The following is a 17,549-nucleotide window of genomic DNA, read 5'->3' as shown; positions in this document are numbered from 1 at the left end:
TAATGTATTACATGTAATGGATACCGACACCATGTATGACTCAGACCCCACTCAATTTGTCCCAGTCTGTACACTCACTGTACATACTGTATATTATTAACTGCTTTACTAATTTTAAAAAAAGCCTTTTTAAATCAATTTGATATGATGATGATGAACTCTATTACTTAATGGTTACTGCAATTCCTAGTAACAGGTCACTCATGTCAACTTGAACAAGAAGCAACAGAATAAATATAACATGTATTTTATTAATTTCAACAAACAGTGATAAGTGGATGAAAGCCTTCAGAAGCATGCCTTATCCATGTATTGGACCCAACTTTGAAGAAATATATCTTTCTCTCACAGATTTAGTTTTTCCTCCTCAGTGATTGTTGCCGCATCCAGAATGCTGACATATTTACAGACTTTACAATGATGCTCTGTACAAAATAGAGAACTTAACTTTTACAAAGGATTCTTTAGAAAAAAAAAGAAATATCAAATATCTGAGTATTAAAAAAAGAAAACATTATCATCTATTATCAATGATTTTCCTAAACAATGCATTAATGTTAACATTTTTTCATCACACAGCAAGTTTACATGCATTTACAACACTTAGAAACCCTTGACATTTGCACATTAGTGACACTGCATACAGCGTAACATTGTTTTCTTAATCTTAGTCCACAACAAGCTTTGCGAAAATATGACTATTCAGCAACATGTATTGGCCTAAGATGTCAGATTGTTTTTTTTACTTGTTTTAATGCAGACTAACTGCGAACTATTTCCACCTCATCTTTTGATTTTTTAACCTTCCTTGAGGGGACTGTTGTGATTTGATAAACTGGAACTGAATTGCTTTTTATTTCGTTTTTTATTGTCATTTGACGATTTACAAGTCCAGCTGCATTACTTTAGTTGCCATTCATAAGGACAAAACACATCGGCTAAACTTATGAACCCTGTCTTCAATGTATCACCAAACAAATCCTCTTCTCTTTAAGGCTGACACTTATCATGTGGTGCAGTTTGGTCCGAATTAAGAAATCAAAGCCCGACCATATGAAAACACAGCGTTTGTTTGTGAATTTCATCATTGCTGATTGCCAACACCAGTAGAAGTTGCTGCATAGTCCCAGTACACTAGTAAGCAAACACAAATCACAGCTACCACAGAACAACAGGCACAATAACCAGTGAATGAGAAGCTGGAGTTGATGGCTTTAGTTAACCTGCAAAACAGATCAGAGAGGGGCTTGTAACACAGTCTGATACCTCACATATTTACAGTAATCAAAGTCAGCATGATGTCAGGGTAAGAGTCCCAGACACTTGACATCGTTTTTGCTCTTCGATGTCTTTTCTTCATTCATTTTTTAGTTTGCTTGTGACCAGTAAGAGCTGCAGATTAGCTTGAAGATTTAAAACCAGCCTTATACAAACAGTGCAATAAAGCAAATAAGCATGAAGCATCTCAGACATAAGTTTTTAGACTTTCTTATTGAGCTGTCTTTAAGTGGTCCAACATTCATTTACAGGTTTTACTTCAGGTGAAGTTTAGTCTGAGCACCAAAATGTTGGGGATAAAGAATTATTTCAACACCACTTGCACAACAATCTGTCATTTACTCCATAGGGGGCGTGTTTACACACATCTACACCAAATTCTTCATAAAGCATTTTAAATCTTTTTAACTCTTGCCTTGGAATAAGCACTCTACTACTTGATTCTGCATCATGTGCCCAAAATCCTCTCAAACATAAATACTGCAGGACATCAACTCGGGTATATACCGTATAAGATCTCACATGACTTCAGCCACTACAGAATGTCTTTAATAACATCTCCTATGAACTGTCACACATTTTCTTCCAAATATATTTCATATTTCTTTTGTGGTTGACAGAAATTACAGACAACTTTTTGCTAACCTACCCAGAACATCTACACAGCTTTTATCCAACACTAAAACAGCTTGGGACATTTTTAAGGAGCACCATGAGTACCGTACCTAAATGAAATTAAACATGAGTGGGGAGAAAATGTTCTTTTTGTTTGTGAAGCGTGTAAAAAATGAAACAGAAACAGGCAGCTCTAAAGCCACCCTGCTCAGCCATTAATAAAAGTGTTTAGCAGTAGAACTTTGATAAGGCTTACTTTAAAAGCACCTCCTACATGACTGTTATACGGCTGCTGTATAGGTATTTTCTATACATTCATAGTTGAACTTAAAACCCTAACTTGACAGTCAATATGCATGATTAAAGTACAGTATTTGGTTCAGTATATTCGATATTTGCACCAACTAATGTAGATAAAGTAACTGCAATGCAATCTGACTGTATTTACAGAATATACACAGTAACTAGTCTGAATGTTTGGGGAAAGACTTGAAAGAGATGTGCCTTTTCCTACATAAATGTTCTAGAGAAACAATCTTGAATTGGATTTAAATAACATTTACTCGTTATGTCTTCATTAGAGGTTGTTTGTTAAGTTATATCATCCCTGTGTAGTAAGTATCTAATACCTGATACATATGGCGACATTGGTGGCACTACTTAAGTAGCGACTAAAACAAAATTAAGTGTGCAGCGACAAAGTGATGAACTTACATCACTGATAAATAAGTTCTGTTTTATGCAAAAGAGTATGACAGCAGATTTAACTCATAAACTATGAAAATGATAAAGAAGATGGGAAAAAGTAAAAATATATTTTGAAAATTCCACTTGGAGTGTTCAGACTTTTTTTTTTTTGCTGTGAAACGTAACCATGATGAACTGTAATATATAATATAGAAAGCTGAAGAAACAGCTTAGGATGCGGCTGTCTTAGGATGTTATTGATAAAAGCACCAGTATATTCTGCTTAAGTTGAGGTGACATTGATGTCTTTGTCTTAAGGCATATCATAAGTTTCACCTGCTCGGGCTGTAGAGTTCAGGATTGCATATATGTAAGATTTGGCCTTCAAAGACTGATACAGTAGATATGTGCCAAAGAACCTTGCAAGAAAGACTGGTATCTGTGATGCTGTCATACTCTTTTCCAATGGCTCTTTTTGACAAACACTTCAAGGTGCCCTTGAGCATAAAACAGGATTGACCGTGTGTTTTGTTGCAGAAGTCCCCTGAAGCTGAAGTGCTGAGCTGATGGACTTCTTAACAATCCACTAGCACCAATCTAAAAGTACTGAGGGCTACCATACTGGTAAAGATATCTGATTTATGTGAAGTGATTCTTAAATATATAATTAAGTAAGAGAACATAGCTTTTCATTTAACAGTTTTTTGAAAATACTGAATGGGTTAAATGATTTGGATTTAATAAGTCATATTTTCAAACTTCTCCTGCAGGAATGATGGTTTTTAATAGCCCCACAACCATTTCTGAGGGTCCATTTGTTCCTGAATATGCACTGCATACACTGCAGTACAGTAAGCAAAAACAAAAAAATTGGAGAGCTAAGTGTTTAGGTGTGAGCTTTGTATTCAAAGTTTAGGCAGGCTAGGGTCTTCTTTGTCTGGTGATTCAATGAAATTGGCAGCCTCTTGAAGTTTCAAAAGCATTGCCATCTATAAAAAAACAAAAGAGAGATTTGGGAAATTAGAACTTCTCTGGTTTGCAGATCAGTTTAAGAAATAATAGAAAGTATTGGGACACTGTCTCTATTACCAGAGGATCATTTTCCATGGAGCTGGGCGGAGTCTCTTTGTGAGGCCTCTCCTCACTTGGCTGGCAGGGGCTGCTGGAGCCGATGCTGGGAGGAGGTAGGTGGAACAATTTTGCCTGGTCCTGCTGGGCAGATGGCCAAGGCAGGGTGCCCCTCACCCACTCCACTGGGTCCTCCCATACTGCCTTTTGGCCATGGACCTGAGGAGTCACAACATAGCACCAAAGTAAAATTAGACTACAGCATTTCCTGTGAAAGGAAATACAATGGTGCTTTCAGAGAATAATCAAACTGCAAATTAATCTTGACCAAGTTTTATTTCAACAAGAATTACTTATTTTATTTGCTGTTATGGCTGCCCTAATCAATAAAAGCTGATTAAAAGTTTTCACTTTAAATGATTAAAGTGGTTCACCTTGATGCCATCCTTGGCCCCTTCTTGCAGGTATGGTATGATAGAGTGGTTCCAAAGATCAATGAACCATGATCGAAACTCATCCACTGTGACTGGACAGGATAAGAAAAAGCAAGGGCCTAAAGAGAAAAAAGCAGAAAGAAGAGTGAGAATGCAGCAACAACTATCACATCGAAACTAAACCTGTTTCTTCATTCCTAAAGTCTCAAGTGCTTCATACCTATGAGGAAATCCGATGTGCTGTGCTTCTCTAGGAAGGTGTGCAAATGATACCACAGTTTGGGAACCCAGTCTAACACCCTGATTAGATCCTCATTGGTCAAGTTCCTCTCATCTTCGGACTCCATCAACTTCCTGTGCAAGTATCGCACAAGGAAGCCATTGGCTGGCTCCACATTATTGGAGAAGGTCACCATCCTGAGACAATGAGAAGCATTGCATGTCACAACGCTAGACTTAATAGTTTGTTAACAACATATTTCATTATTTAAGAAGGTTTACCTTTAAGCTACACCAACATTAGATACATTGTAGTTTATAGTTAATGTTAAAATGATAGAAATGAGCTATTCTTTATAAACTACTATTAATGTTAATATTTATAAAGACGTCTTTTTATTTTGGTCTTTTGGCTTTTAGAAGCCTATCATTATCCTCTTACTTATAGTACTGGGACAGCATTATTGAATGAAGCATGCAAAAATTCTTCAACCAGCATTAATAGTTTCAACAGGTTATTGCTATATATTAGTTACATAGTCATTTATAACCAACCTGAAGCTGAGATGCAGGCCATGGTTTGCAATCATCTTCACTGGCTGATTGCTTGTTCCAACAATGTAAGGGCTAAACAATATTGCACAGTTAAGGCCACATTCAGCACCTACATAACTATGGTTTATCAAGTTGTATTCATGGAGACGAAGTTTACCATTTGTGATATTTGCAGGTTAGAGCACCATTGACAAGTTCACTGATGGAAGCAGGATCATGAATATCATCCAGAATAACCACCAATGGTATTTCCGTTGCGCTTTCCCGGTCTATTTGATTCGCTAAATTAGAAAGATAAAGCTGCAGATCCTACAAAGAAAGAGACAGAGATTGCAATACAAAATGATAAAAGTAAAATCATACAGGTGCAGACTGGACAAACTCAGTCTGTGGAAGAAGAATTGTGGGGATCTTTAAGGGCACATCAGTTTCTGTTACCTTGCATGACTGGCGGTGCATGTTGAAAGTGACCACAATGCCATCTGTGACTTCGCGAGCACTGCGGTCCACCAGGTACTCAGCCAGCCGGGAAGCGAGGTACGTCTTCCCAGTGCCACTCGGCCCAGACAAGATCAGACGACGATGTTTGAGTAGAAGACTTATGTAGTGCTGCATCATGGGTTTGGGAATGAGAGTTTCAAATACCAGGCTGTCCACACACTTCTCCTTCAAACCTGAGCATAGTGAAGGAAAGAAAGAATGACTTGCATGATCAACTGCTCTAATAAACAAAGTTGATGACTATCTGCTAATTACATTGGATGTATCAGCGATGGTGATAAAGTGCAGTTTGATACATAATATTTAAATGCTTGATTGGAATTCTGTTAATATCTATACCAGAAAAAATACACATTGCAAACTGGACTGGCTTCAGTCAGAAGATGTTGTGAAAATAGATTTATATTACTTTGCATGTCCTTCATAATCAGCACAGAGCTCAAGCATTTCACTCTAAAAATAGTTCTGCATCAAGTGTAGGAAGTCTTTGCACCCCCATCCCCCAGCCTGCAGAAGTGCAATCTTCCTTAACATCTATGGGGCCCATGTGTCTGACGCTGGTCAACCAGCTGGGCCTGACTGCCCTGAGATCATGTTACTCAGAGCCCTGTCTGGGCTGCCGCTGCTTTCCCAGCTCTCCGAGCACTTGGCTCCTCGCATTCCTGCATGCGAAGGTGGAGCGGGGTCAACCACCAAACCAGAACCATGACTGTTCCCACCAATCATCACTCTGGTTTAGAATCACTGATGGGCTCAACATGTGTGCAACTCAACAAAACAAAACAGTGCCAAAGGGTAAATGCTTATACCTCAAATATATAATCCTAGTGATAACGCTAAGTGAGCCTCTGACAGCAGGTCACGTTGTTGTTTACATCTATATCTGTTTAGACATGACCTTTGACCTTCTAGATATAAATCACATAATTTTATTGTATTGATATTTGTTGAACTTTGTTATAATATACATAGGAATGCATTTGAATTCTTGCATCAAGGCCAAAAATCATTTTTGTGGGGTAAAACAAACAAACACTTTTGACCATTAAATTCTAATTAGTTCTTCCTTAAATATAATTCAGTGTTTGAATCGGACAGACATATGGATAACATGAAGTGTAGTGTTTCAGGTCACAACTGTCAAAAATAATTATTTTAATAAAATAGCGTTTGGGGAGAAATAATGACCTCATCAGCTGCTTTGACCGAGGATCAGAACAGTGCAGTTCATTGGTTTTGACCACAAATGATTGTAGAGAAGTCGGCTCAAGCTAAAAAAAAAAAAAAAGCCTCATACAAAAATCATTGTGAATTAGGAAATTTGAATGTTGAATTCCAAACTTTACGTTTCAATACTAATCTGAATGAATTTACTTCTAATTCTGTGAATAAAACATCTTAAATTTAGTAGCACTTTAGAAGTTATACATTTTCTGCAAACCTTTCAGTGCCACTGTGATGCTACTGGGGCCTCGTGACATGCAGCGAGAGGGTTGTGTCTCAGGAGCTTCTCCTCCCAGCACTCTCTTAATGTGGCCCATACTGTAACTGTAGATGGAATCTGTAGACAGTCCCAGACTGGAGGTAGGGTCCACCTTGGCTATATATACCTGGAAGAAAAAGTAAAGAAAAGCAGAACTGAGTAAAACTAAGTAAAGAAAACTCCTTACAAGAAGAAAAAGAAAAATATGTACAGTATAACAAAAAAATAGTTTTAGAGCTATTCCTCCACACAACACATTTGGTTTTATTACCACCACACAAATAAAATGAATGATCTTTCAAGCCCATTACCCTCGTAACAAAATCAGAAAGTTATTTTAAGTTTACAGATGCAGCTCAAAAACTAGAATTATGAAAAAGTTTGTAATTTCCATTTAGTTTATCATATATTAAATTTTCAATATTCGTTTTGATAGTTAAACCCTAAAGTTCCTTCCATAAAAAAATAACTCAAAATATTCGAATATTTCAATTTAAGTTTAAGTAAAGTACTATTAAAATGGTATGAATACTGTGTACCTGTCAGTTCAGTATATGCAATCACAATCATGCAGAAGACTACCGACTTGACAGTTGTCCAGACGATGATCACTGACATTTCCCACAAGGAGAGTAACCTAGCGAAAGTTATTGCTAAAAGGCTGACTGTCTTCAGAGGCTGTACTGAAGCATACTAATGGAAAGTTGACTGGAAGGGAAAAGGGTGGTAGGAAAGGGTGTGCAACCATCAAGGATGTCCTCAGTCTTGAGAGGACTGTTGAAAAAGTCAATTCAAGAACTTGGAAGAGATTCACAAGGAGTGAAGTGAGGTTAGTTTAAGATACAGATATCTTCAGCAAAGTGCTAGAACTACAGCTGGACCTGACTGTTGCTCAATGGTACAAAGTCTCATTTTTTTAGATGACTGTAAACTTTACATTTCAAAGATTTACTGTCTACTGTTTACATTTTAAAAATCAAGTCCCAAGAGACTGCAGGAAGAGTAGAGAGGTAGAGAATCCAAGAAGTTTGAAGTCCAGTTCGAAATTTCCACAGTCTATAATGATTAGGGGTGCCATATCATCTGCTGGTTTTAATGGTGGTTGCTGGTCCATGATGAGGATACTACAGATGTTGAACGTTTCTCTACTATAAACTCTTTTTGATTGATCTTGGGAAAATCATAATAACTTAAGACACTGGATTTCTAATTTTAATGAGCTCTAAGCCAGAGTCATCAAAATTAAAAGAGAAATGGCTTTAAATATTTCACTTTATGTGAATGTAGAAGATATGAGTTTTTGAATTAAATACCATTTTCAGAAGCACTGGTATGTATGTTTTCTGTGTCTTACTTTACACCTCTGAACAGCGCTCCTGATGCTCCTCTTGATGCTAAAGTTAATGTGACAGCTGAATTGTAATTGTAAGCATGCTTCAAATTTGCATTCAGCTTTTTAACAGGTTGCAGTGAGTGAGGATTTCTCACCTTAAAAGCCTGGCTGACAGCTGAGTCAAGCATCACCCAATCCATCCTGCCATTCACTCTGACAGTGCCGACAAAGAAATCCTGCTGTTTAACCTCCTGTTGACACAAAGTGAAGTTAATAGGTGATTCACAGATGGCAGAGGCAATTTAAGAGGAAAGGAAGGATTTAGAAAAAGCAAATTTACGAAAACATACATCTTTAAAGACACGTAGATCCGCAACACAAACCACGACCCTGACACGATGGTCATCTCTCTGTGAGGAAAGGCTGAGAGAATCTGCAGTGTGGATGTCTGCTAAGCAGTAAATCAAAGAGTGTATAAACAGAAAAAAGAAAGCTAATGAGGCACAAGTTGAAAGTTGAAAACAAGCAGTGTTAATTTTGCATTATATTCTGTATCTACTGAACTGTAATTTTAAAAGATCATATTTTATAGACTTCAGAACAAAAGCATGGATTTTTACATCACCATGTATTAAATGACCAAGGAAACAAGTAATGGATTTTGACTTCCTTGACACTGTAACTTTAATTTTTATTGTTATCAGACATTTAATCTCTGGGCATATAGATTCTAAATAATGGCATGAGGCAATTATAGGGATTCTAGAAAATCCAATGATTTCAGTGATACTGAATTACATTAAATTATTTTTTCTTCAAATAAATTCGGTTGAGAAGTTCTTTTTATCATTCAGATAAACATGCTTATTTTCACTGTTCTGTTTTGTTTTTTTACCCAGTTATGGGACTCATTGTTGCATTCTTACTCCTATAAATATAAATGTCAAAGACGGAGCTGTACCTGAGCTGCTCCCCTCACTCAGCCCTCTGCTGTAGCTTTTAGGCACGTGCATGGCTACTGACTGTCGGGGTGATGAGCTTCCCAGAGCAGTGAGACCTGAGGACTGGGAAACAGAGCTGGAGGGTCCAGGAGATGGACAGGGAGACAAAGTACCTGTCTTCAGATGGTCGTTCTCAGCCTTCAGGTTTTCGATTGTCCTCTATTTAAAAATAAATAAATAAATAAAAAATTACCGATCACTGCACTGTTTACCAATTGCAAAATACAAAACACTAAAGGGTAAGATTTTTACAAAAGCAAATCAACTGGTCTAGACAAAAATCTTCATAAAATAAACATCCGGCTGGAAAATGAAATGCACTTTTTATGAAACAAACAAAAGACAAAATTATATATACCTGCATGTTGTTCATGGCCTCCTGCAGGTGCTCCAGCTGATGGGCTGAACTCAGAGCCTCGAGGCGGATGTCTGTCAGTTTACGCTCCTTCTCCCACAGTTCTGTGCGCAGGTCTGTTACAACCTTATCATCACCTGCCTCACTCCCTTCAGAGAGTCTGGTGACAATGAAATTATGGGAAAATTATCATTATGGTACTGTAGCAGGGATCAGAGGAATGACAGGAAAATAACAATTTTACATAGTTCTGTGATATTCTGTTTTCACATCTACGAGAAGTTTGTATTTATTTATATTGTGATTCAATTCCTTATTTGATATGCATATAAATAGAACAATGATAAAGATCCTTGTATGGTACCTTGAAGATGATGCTGAGGCTGAGGATTTCATTGACACCGGAGGGTTATCTCCATCATGGTGGATTTTGGGGGAGGAAGGTGCTGAGGATTCTGGGGTGGCAATCTCTTCAATGTCAGCATATGGCCCAGTTGGCTTTGAGCCCTTCTTACTAAAAGCCTTGTTGAATGAGCTGCGTAACTGTTGGGAGAATACATGAAATTGAGATGTAATAAATAACAAGCCTGGGAAAAAAACAAGAATAAAAGCAAAAGACAGCTGAAAAGAAATTCTTAAAAAGTGATTGTGATGACCTGAGAGTTCACAGAATGTGGCTTTTTTTAAACAAAAAGTAGGCAAATATAAATTTCCAAACAAAAAAAAGTTGGTGAAATGTTAGATTTACAGCAAACTAGTTTAATAAAACTCATTTAGTATGTTGGGGTTTTCAGTTCCTGAAAATTGTAACAGCAGTTTGAAGTCCACAAGACAATAAATTTAATAATAAACATTTAATAATAAAGCATGATTAAATCATACAGTAACTGTGTATGTTTGAAAAACAGACAAACAAAAAAAGGGATGACAGAACATTTCCCAACATTTAGGAAGTATGACTCAAAGCACATGCAGGCTGGAGTGGAAAAGGTTTGAGTTTTATTTACTGTAGCAACATCACTCACCTCAAAGACCTAAAATAAAAAAGCGGGGCAGCATGAGGGAGAGACCAGAGTCATATTTAATACGAAAGATGGAACAAGACAGGAGGCGAATCACACACACACAAGCAGGAGCGTAAAGTAGGACAACAACTGACTTTTTCAAGACACAACAAGAAAAGGAAGCAAGACATGTTCATTCATTTAAAATATTCATCCATTTAACCATTGAGCTGTATTGTTATAATCACAATTAAAAGCAATTATAATTCTATAGCTCCACCATACATTTCAGATGTTATATGTAAGACAAAAAGAACAAAACGACCCAGTTTTATCAACACAGTCACTGAATGTGGTCAGTCTGATCAATTTGGAATCACTAAATTGATACCAATATTGTTACTTTCATCTCGTTTCCTGATGATTTGTATGAAACGATGAAATGTATTTGTTTTTCCTGCCATATATTGTCCTGCACAGATGCCATACAGGATGGTACATTAAGACTCCTGGTGAACTTCTTAGGCACAAATTTAGTCAGTGACCAGTGTTTCCTCACCCAGCTCTTCTTCTTCTTCTTCTTGGCCTCCTGCTCCTTGAGGCTGCCCATGCTCGAGTGGCTGGTGGTGCTGGTAAGACTGGAGAGGCTTTCTGAGGAGTTCTGGCGGTTGATCTGCAGCTCTGAATACCCAAAAGAAAATAGAAGAGTTGAACAAGGAGACAGAAGTATATGACAGTCAAAATCCTACTGTATATCATAAAGCGCAGTCTGTACCTTTGGGTGTGACATCAGGATTACTGAGGGCCCCCTGAATGATTTCCTGGGCTTCAGTATTTTTGGCCTTCAGAATGTCAATGGTGTCCTTCAATTCAGTAAGCTCAGAGTCCTTAAGGAAACATCAGTATGTAGTCATGTTAGTTGATGGGTTAGTAACTGAGCCAAGATTTTTCTGTACCGACGACTGTGGAATGCCTCTTCACTTTCACTAAGGATGTCAGGTTGTGTTGAGTGACAACATCGAAATCCTATCATGACTCGCATCTCATTTTCATGACAACTATGGAACTATGGTCTCTTTTTCACTCACAAAACTAACCTAATGAGCAGAGTGCATAGTTTATGATTAACATCACTGGAATTTATTTGCTGATTATGTAGTAATTTCTGTCTGCTTTTAGCTGTCATGTAAGAGATTGTTTATGGCGTGTTTCTAGTGTTAACTACTTTTCTCATCAAATTTCCTCATGTAAATAAATGGAGACTGGCACAGACTTCGCTACCGTTATAGTATTCAATCATCGATGTAATATCGCCAAAATACCTTTTGATCTGAGGAGACAGACAGTGTCTGCAGGCGTGCTGTCATCAGGGCCAGACTTTGTTCAAATGCTGCGACCAGATTAGCCTATGAGAGAAAGACACAGAGTTAAAAGGCTACAAAGAGAGAGTGTGTGTCTGTGTGTGAAGGATGGTGAGGCAGCAGACAGGTATGAGTCACCAGCTGAAACAAATCGATTTGCAGCCTCACACACTCACACCACGTCGAACAAATAGCTTTCTTCATCTGCTGGGAGAGGATAGAAGGGATGGAAGAGTCAACAGCTGCGGATGATGTCAGAGGTAAAAAAGGACATTATGGTAATGGTGGTAATGTTCAAGGGGATGTTGCACTATGGGACAAAGGTTGTTAACCTCAAAAGCCATGGATAACAAAATCACATTTAATTAGTTAACAGGTACATGTGAGTTTTTCTTTGTTTTACAATAAATAGTTTCTACAAGGATCTTTTTGCAGACTTATTTTTTCAGTTGTTTTAGAATATCTTCCATGTCCAAAAGTCCACTTGTTACTACCCTCTGGTATACATTTAGAGCTACCAAAAATACATTTTTTGTCTCATACTGCTTGACTCATCATTAGGTTTGCTGCTGACCTCCTCAGAAGCTTTTAAAGCTATCCTAACCACCTAAATAAAGAGCAGTCAGCTACTGAATTGTCACTAAGAGCAGCAGACCTTCAGCAAACCTAATATGTTACACTACCGGAAAGACGTTCCAGTAAAACTCATGTCAGCCACAAAACTAAAACCTAAAAGTAAAAAATAAGTCAAAGTTAAACTATACAAAGAGACGCCTCAGAAAACTGTGCTGCAACATTTTTTTAGATCAGCTGTTTTATATTAAATAATGAATGTAACTGTTAGTTGTAGCTCTATTTAAAATGAAAATTAGCATTCAAATCGGAAGGCTTACGCCACACCACAACACAAGACCACCATGTCAGATGTCACAAGAGAGTGAAACAGGGTGCTCTGAAAGTAACTAACAAACCTGGCCTAGCTGCTACACACAGCATCCAGAGGTACAGGACAGTGGGAGGCAGGCAGAGGGCAGCAGTGAGTCCAGCAGTCAATGCAGCCCAGGTTGTAAAAAAGAGGGATAATGGTGTTAGGAGAGCGAAAACCTCTTACAAAAACATACGGACAGACCAACAAACACACTTAGTTCCCCATACATACATCAAAACATCCAGATTAGTCAACAGCAAAGCCTGTTAGTGCATGTGCAAAAGAAGAATGTTGTCTACTGCATCAGAAACTGCAGATTAAAGGGTCACAAGCTGTACAATAAGATAATTAAAAGTAGCTGGGATGGGAAAGCTGGTAGAAACAAAGTTACAAGCGAGTAGCCGGGTGTAGGGTTACATGATTTTGTTTAAGAGGATACAGATTTTAATAAATGCGGGGGGAAAGTAGTTATAGAGAGAGAAGACGTAATTCGGCCTAAGTGCAATTAGAGGGGTAAATCTTAGGTTCTGTGTCCAGCATGCTGTTTAAGTAGATGCCAGGGTTACAGTTAGACTACATTAAAGTTAACTAATGTAGTTTTTTTTATTTTCTTAGATTAGCAAAGATTTACACACCCAGATAAGCCTCACAAAACTGCGGGTACACCTGCTTTTAGTTGGTTATGGGACAAAAGTTCAATGACTTAAATCAAGTGGAATTTACATTTGTGGTTGAGCACTTTGAGAGAATACCTGTTATGTAGCCAAGTTATTATCAGATTAACTTTGGAAAACAGACAGAAAACGAGGGTGGAGAGATACAGGAGGTAGGGGTAAGGCTTACGTACATTGGCAGAAAGCTGCACGGTTAAGTTGGCAACCTTTTCCTGGGAGGATTCCAGCTCCCGTCTCAACTTGCGGATTTGCTGTAGACAAATAGTAAATCAAGTTTGAACAGTATGACCACAGCACCATACACAATACCTCAGACATAAAACCAGAGCTGATGAAGATGTTAACACAAACTTTGATAATGATAATGCAGTAATGGAATGTGTTAAATGCATAGCTTTGTTTGGTTAAATCAAAGAATGTATAAACAATGTAACATGAAGGTTAATGCTCCACCACAGCAATCAAAATAATCCAGAAATATACTCTAAACCAACAGAAATTGGATGAAAGTCTCTTTTCAACTTATTTCTCATGCACTCAGAATTTAATGAGAACTGGCTGTCTTTATGAAATGTTAGAATGTATTGTTAAAGAACACAAAATATTAAAGATAAAACTAAATGAACTGAATGAACTGAGTTATGAGCTTCTGAGATATAATCTCAGACTTTCTGAAGCACCAGTGACACCATCTGATGACAGAACCCATTTCAACAGGAAATGACAGACGGCGAGTACAAATGCAAAATGGGATCTGAAGACGTATGGCATGTTTGCCTTACCTCCCCTTGTATCCTCTCCTCATTCTTAAGAAAGCATGGCGAAAGTAAGAGGGATAGTGTAGAGGATTCAGTTCACGGGCAGTCATTAAAACTAGTCATCAAAACAAATATAACTCAGAATAGTTATCACTACCCCGATACCAGCTCATGAAGAGGCTTAGGAATCAGCTGGACAGTTTCATAAATGCATACAAGAACTTTCCCATGTCAAACCAGTTGATAACTTGTAGTTATGGAAGCTGGTCTCCTAATGAGAAATTCACCCTTATCCTACACAGGAAATACTTTTAAAAAACAGCCTCCTGGATGATTTGTAGACATAAAGAGGAAGTACAATGCTACAAGATTAAAAGTAAAACATTTCCTATGCTACAAAAAAGAGACCGTAAATACTCACTGAGGAATGGTTGGATGAAGCATTAGATGCCAAAGACAGCACAGAGCCATGCACTGAAAACACAAGGTAGAGTTGTAAGCTTAATATTAAAATTTAGTTTCACAGAAGGCAGCTTTAATTTGCAAAGTAACAAAGAAATGTTGAAATAATCATAGACCAAAATGATAAATAAATGACTAAAGAATCTAGAAATTAAATATTTTTTAATATACCAAAGGCTCCCTCAAATCCTATTCAATATTCTATAACATTATAAAACAGTATGTGACTTAGCTGACTTCATACAGTTAAAAATAAAGCATATCCTGTTTAAAATTCATTCAGATTTCTGTAATTAAAAAAATACTTAAATGTGTAAAAACAAACCAATTCATTAAGAAACTGAAGTTAGGGGTATCCTAATGTTGGACTCTGTATTAAAATGTCTGTAAATTATCAAAGAGTTGTAGCAGGATTAAAATGTTGCTGTTTTGTATATATTTTCACCACAGATTATGCCCTTAAACGAGTCTAACATTCTGCTTAGATTGCAGATAGACAGATTGTGTGCAGTATGAGTAGACAGCTTTGTTTCATTTGAGGTCATATTGGAAAGCTCCCCTGCAGGGAAGTGAGTCAAACAGACTCACCATCCTCTCCTGGTTCACGGAAAGACCCAGACCGCATCATGCTTTTTGGACGGTCAACCAGGGACATACTGCTGCCCAGAGGGGAGGATCCATAGAGATCGCAGGCAGAATCACTTGGGGGGCCTATGCTGTTGGACCGCGATATCCTTGGGGTGCCACTGGAAATTGGGGCAACTATCATAACAGATAGTTGGTATGGTTCAGTGCTCCACACAGATACATATATGCATACAAAACAGTCCTACACCTTGGTACAGTATAGCACTCTCATTCTGATGACTAAGTGTAAAGCAACACTGACACAACAGCAATATATATAGCCTCACTCGACCCCTGTTGCATTCATCTCCAGCATATTTTGAACCTAAACTCAAGTTTAAGTAGTTGTTCATATGGCATAATTCAATTCAGATTTTCAAAAAATCTATTTTAAAACATCTGGCCAATACTTTTTCACTCACAATACAGAATGCATTACTGACAACTTGTGCAAACCCTGCTCAACTGTAAAAGTTTTTCTCTCAGCACGAGCTCCATAGCCCTGTCCTCTCAAAGCTCAACAAAAAGAAGCATCGCTAATCAAAGATTAGCCCTTAATGTTAAAGCTCAAAAAGTGAGGGCTTTTAAAACTTGTTAGCCAGCCAAAATGGAACACATAAACTCACCCACATTGGTGAGAGGAATCTTATTGGATAATGGGTGCAGGGCGCGGGTAGGAGAAGGCCACTGAGGGGGGCTATCACTCTCTGTCATGCTGACTATGTTGTGGGAGTGCCGTCTTCCTGGCTTACTTTCTTCACTCTCTGATAGGTTTGAGCCATAGCGTCTGCAAAAGAAAGGTTATTTACTTGAAGATGCAGCATAGTGCATGATTTTAAATAGACAATTTGACAATAAGTGTTTTGACATACTCTAAGCCTTTCTTTGGCAAGGTATTCCGATCTGTTTGCAAGCTGTAAAGAAAAGAGTAAAAACACAATTTTCAGAAAACATGGCCTGGGTCTGCCTAAACATACATTCCTTTGGCAGGAAAGTATCTGGACTATCTCCATCTCAATAAAGAGAAATTTTGTGATAGATGCAGCTCTTCATCTTCAAAATGAGACCGTGGACTCTCCTTTCCCAGAAAAAGGCACATATAATATGAGTGAAATGAGTGTCAGCTGCCCAGAAATGTATAGCCAAACCATCACACAGAAACTTCATCTTAGCTGGGCTTCATCCTTAGCTGCTCGTAGGATAAATGCAAAGTCTTGTGATTGTTCTAATGAAAAGACATGTGGACATTTTTATGACTGAATTCTTGTGCAATGAGCATTTCTTGTATTGCCAATTGAATTAGGAATCCCTGAATGATAGCAAAATGAAAAATAAAAAAGTTTTTTGGTCCAAGGTTTTGCTTCAATTTTTTGAGGGTTTGTTTTTTAAACTTTGATGCTTTTTCAAATTAGTTGCAGAAGTATTAAGCATTTTTTTCTCCTCTAAGGAGACAAAACCAATTGTCTGTTTAGAGTTACTCTTTAGCAGAAACTCTCTAACAACATACACTGATGACATTAAAACTGCATAACCCCTTTTTTCCCCCAAACATATCAGTTTTGACACAGTTTACATTACATATTTCAGACACTTGCCTGTCTGAGAGGGTGAGGGACGTCCTACTCCCAGCCCCCCAGGTTCCTGTACTCCTCTCTTCTTTATCACGGGTGTTTGTTGTAACAAACCTTGCACTTGCAGGCACACTCATCTGGAGGGGCAGGGACTCCAAGCTGCGGTGCATGCCTGACAGTTTGGGGTAGAGTATCGGCGATCCACTCAGGCTTTCACTTGCGTAAGGGCTGGGTGAATCAATATGAAGGACTGGCGCTGGGCTAGGGGTTAGGCGGGTGGCCGTGTGGGAACTAGCCAAGTCTTGGAGCTTGGAGTATGGGGGCACTTTGGGTGGAAGGTCCTGTATTGTCACACAGGAGTCAAGACTGTTTGAGTTGACCTTGTCCAGGTGAGCCAAGCTAGGAGGACGACCTAGAGACTTAGTGTTCAGCATCCTAGGATTGAAGCATGAAAGACATGATGATGAAAAAGGAAACTGAACATTTTAAAACCTGTTAAGTATTGAATGCAGTTTATTTTAAAGCCTTTTGCCCAAATTTTTTTTTTTTTAATTCAATGTTGCCTTTTTTTTCCCTAGCTCTATTCACTCCCCCTTCCATGTGCTTGTCCTGCTAGACCTCAGTGCAGATTTTGA

The 17,549-nt window shown here is 38.1% G+C and overlaps 1 protein-coding gene across 6 annotated transcripts in view; it reads right to left on the bottom strand.

Moving 5' to 3' along the window:
* Positions 1-231: 231 nt before the first annotated feature.
* nav1b (neuron navigator 1b) overlaps positions 232-17,549 on the bottom strand; it is a gene marked incomplete at its 5' end in the record, with an annotated part of 81,664 nt that continues 64,346 nt past the window's right edge. For 2 of the 6 annotated variants that reach the window (XM_082534509.1, XM_082534508.1), the window contains 22 exons: positions 232-3,569; positions 3,670-3,867; positions 4,083-4,201; positions 4,303-4,499; positions 4,857-4,928; positions 5,014-5,165; positions 5,295-5,530; positions 6,799-6,967; positions 8,329-8,424; positions 8,524-8,621; positions 9,135-9,333; positions 9,533-9,689; positions 9,894-10,072; positions 11,093-11,214; positions 11,309-11,420; positions 11,856-11,939; positions 13,670-13,747; positions 14,676-14,728; positions 15,305-15,478; positions 15,970-16,130; positions 16,216-16,257; positions 16,939-17,349. In XM_082534509.1, the coding sequence (XP_082390635.1) occupies positions 3,486-3,569; positions 3,670-3,867; positions 4,083-4,201; positions 4,303-4,499; positions 4,857-4,928; positions 5,014-5,165; positions 5,295-5,530; positions 6,799-6,967; positions 8,329-8,424; positions 8,524-8,621; positions 9,135-9,333; positions 9,533-9,689; positions 9,894-10,072; positions 11,093-11,214; positions 11,309-11,420; positions 11,856-11,939; positions 13,670-13,747; positions 14,676-14,728; positions 15,305-15,478; positions 15,970-16,130; positions 16,216-16,257; positions 16,939-17,349 (3,193 nt within the window). In that variant the 3' untranslated portion in view covers positions 232-3,485. Of the gene's footprint in view, positions 3,570-3,669; positions 3,868-4,082; positions 4,202-4,302; positions 4,500-4,856; positions 4,929-5,013; positions 5,166-5,294; positions 5,531-6,798; positions 6,968-8,328; positions 8,425-8,523; positions 8,625-9,134; positions 9,334-9,532; positions 9,690-9,893; positions 10,073-11,092; positions 11,215-11,308; positions 11,421-11,855; positions 11,940-13,669; positions 13,748-14,675; positions 14,729-15,304; positions 15,479-15,969; positions 16,131-16,215; positions 16,258-16,938; positions 17,350-17,549 lie in introns of all 6 variants that reach the window. The other 4 variants (XM_082534507.1, XM_082534511.1, XM_082534510.1 and 1 more) reach the window with 2 other exon arrangements.

This window comes from Aulonocara stuartgranti (genome assembly GCF_965226115.1).
Source record: "Aulonocara stuartgranti genome assembly, chromosome: 5".
Classification (NCBI taxonomy): Eukaryota; Metazoa; Chordata; class Actinopteri; order Cichliformes; family Cichlidae; genus Aulonocara; species Aulonocara stuartgranti.
This window is presented reverse-complemented; position numbering and strand designations above follow the sequence as displayed.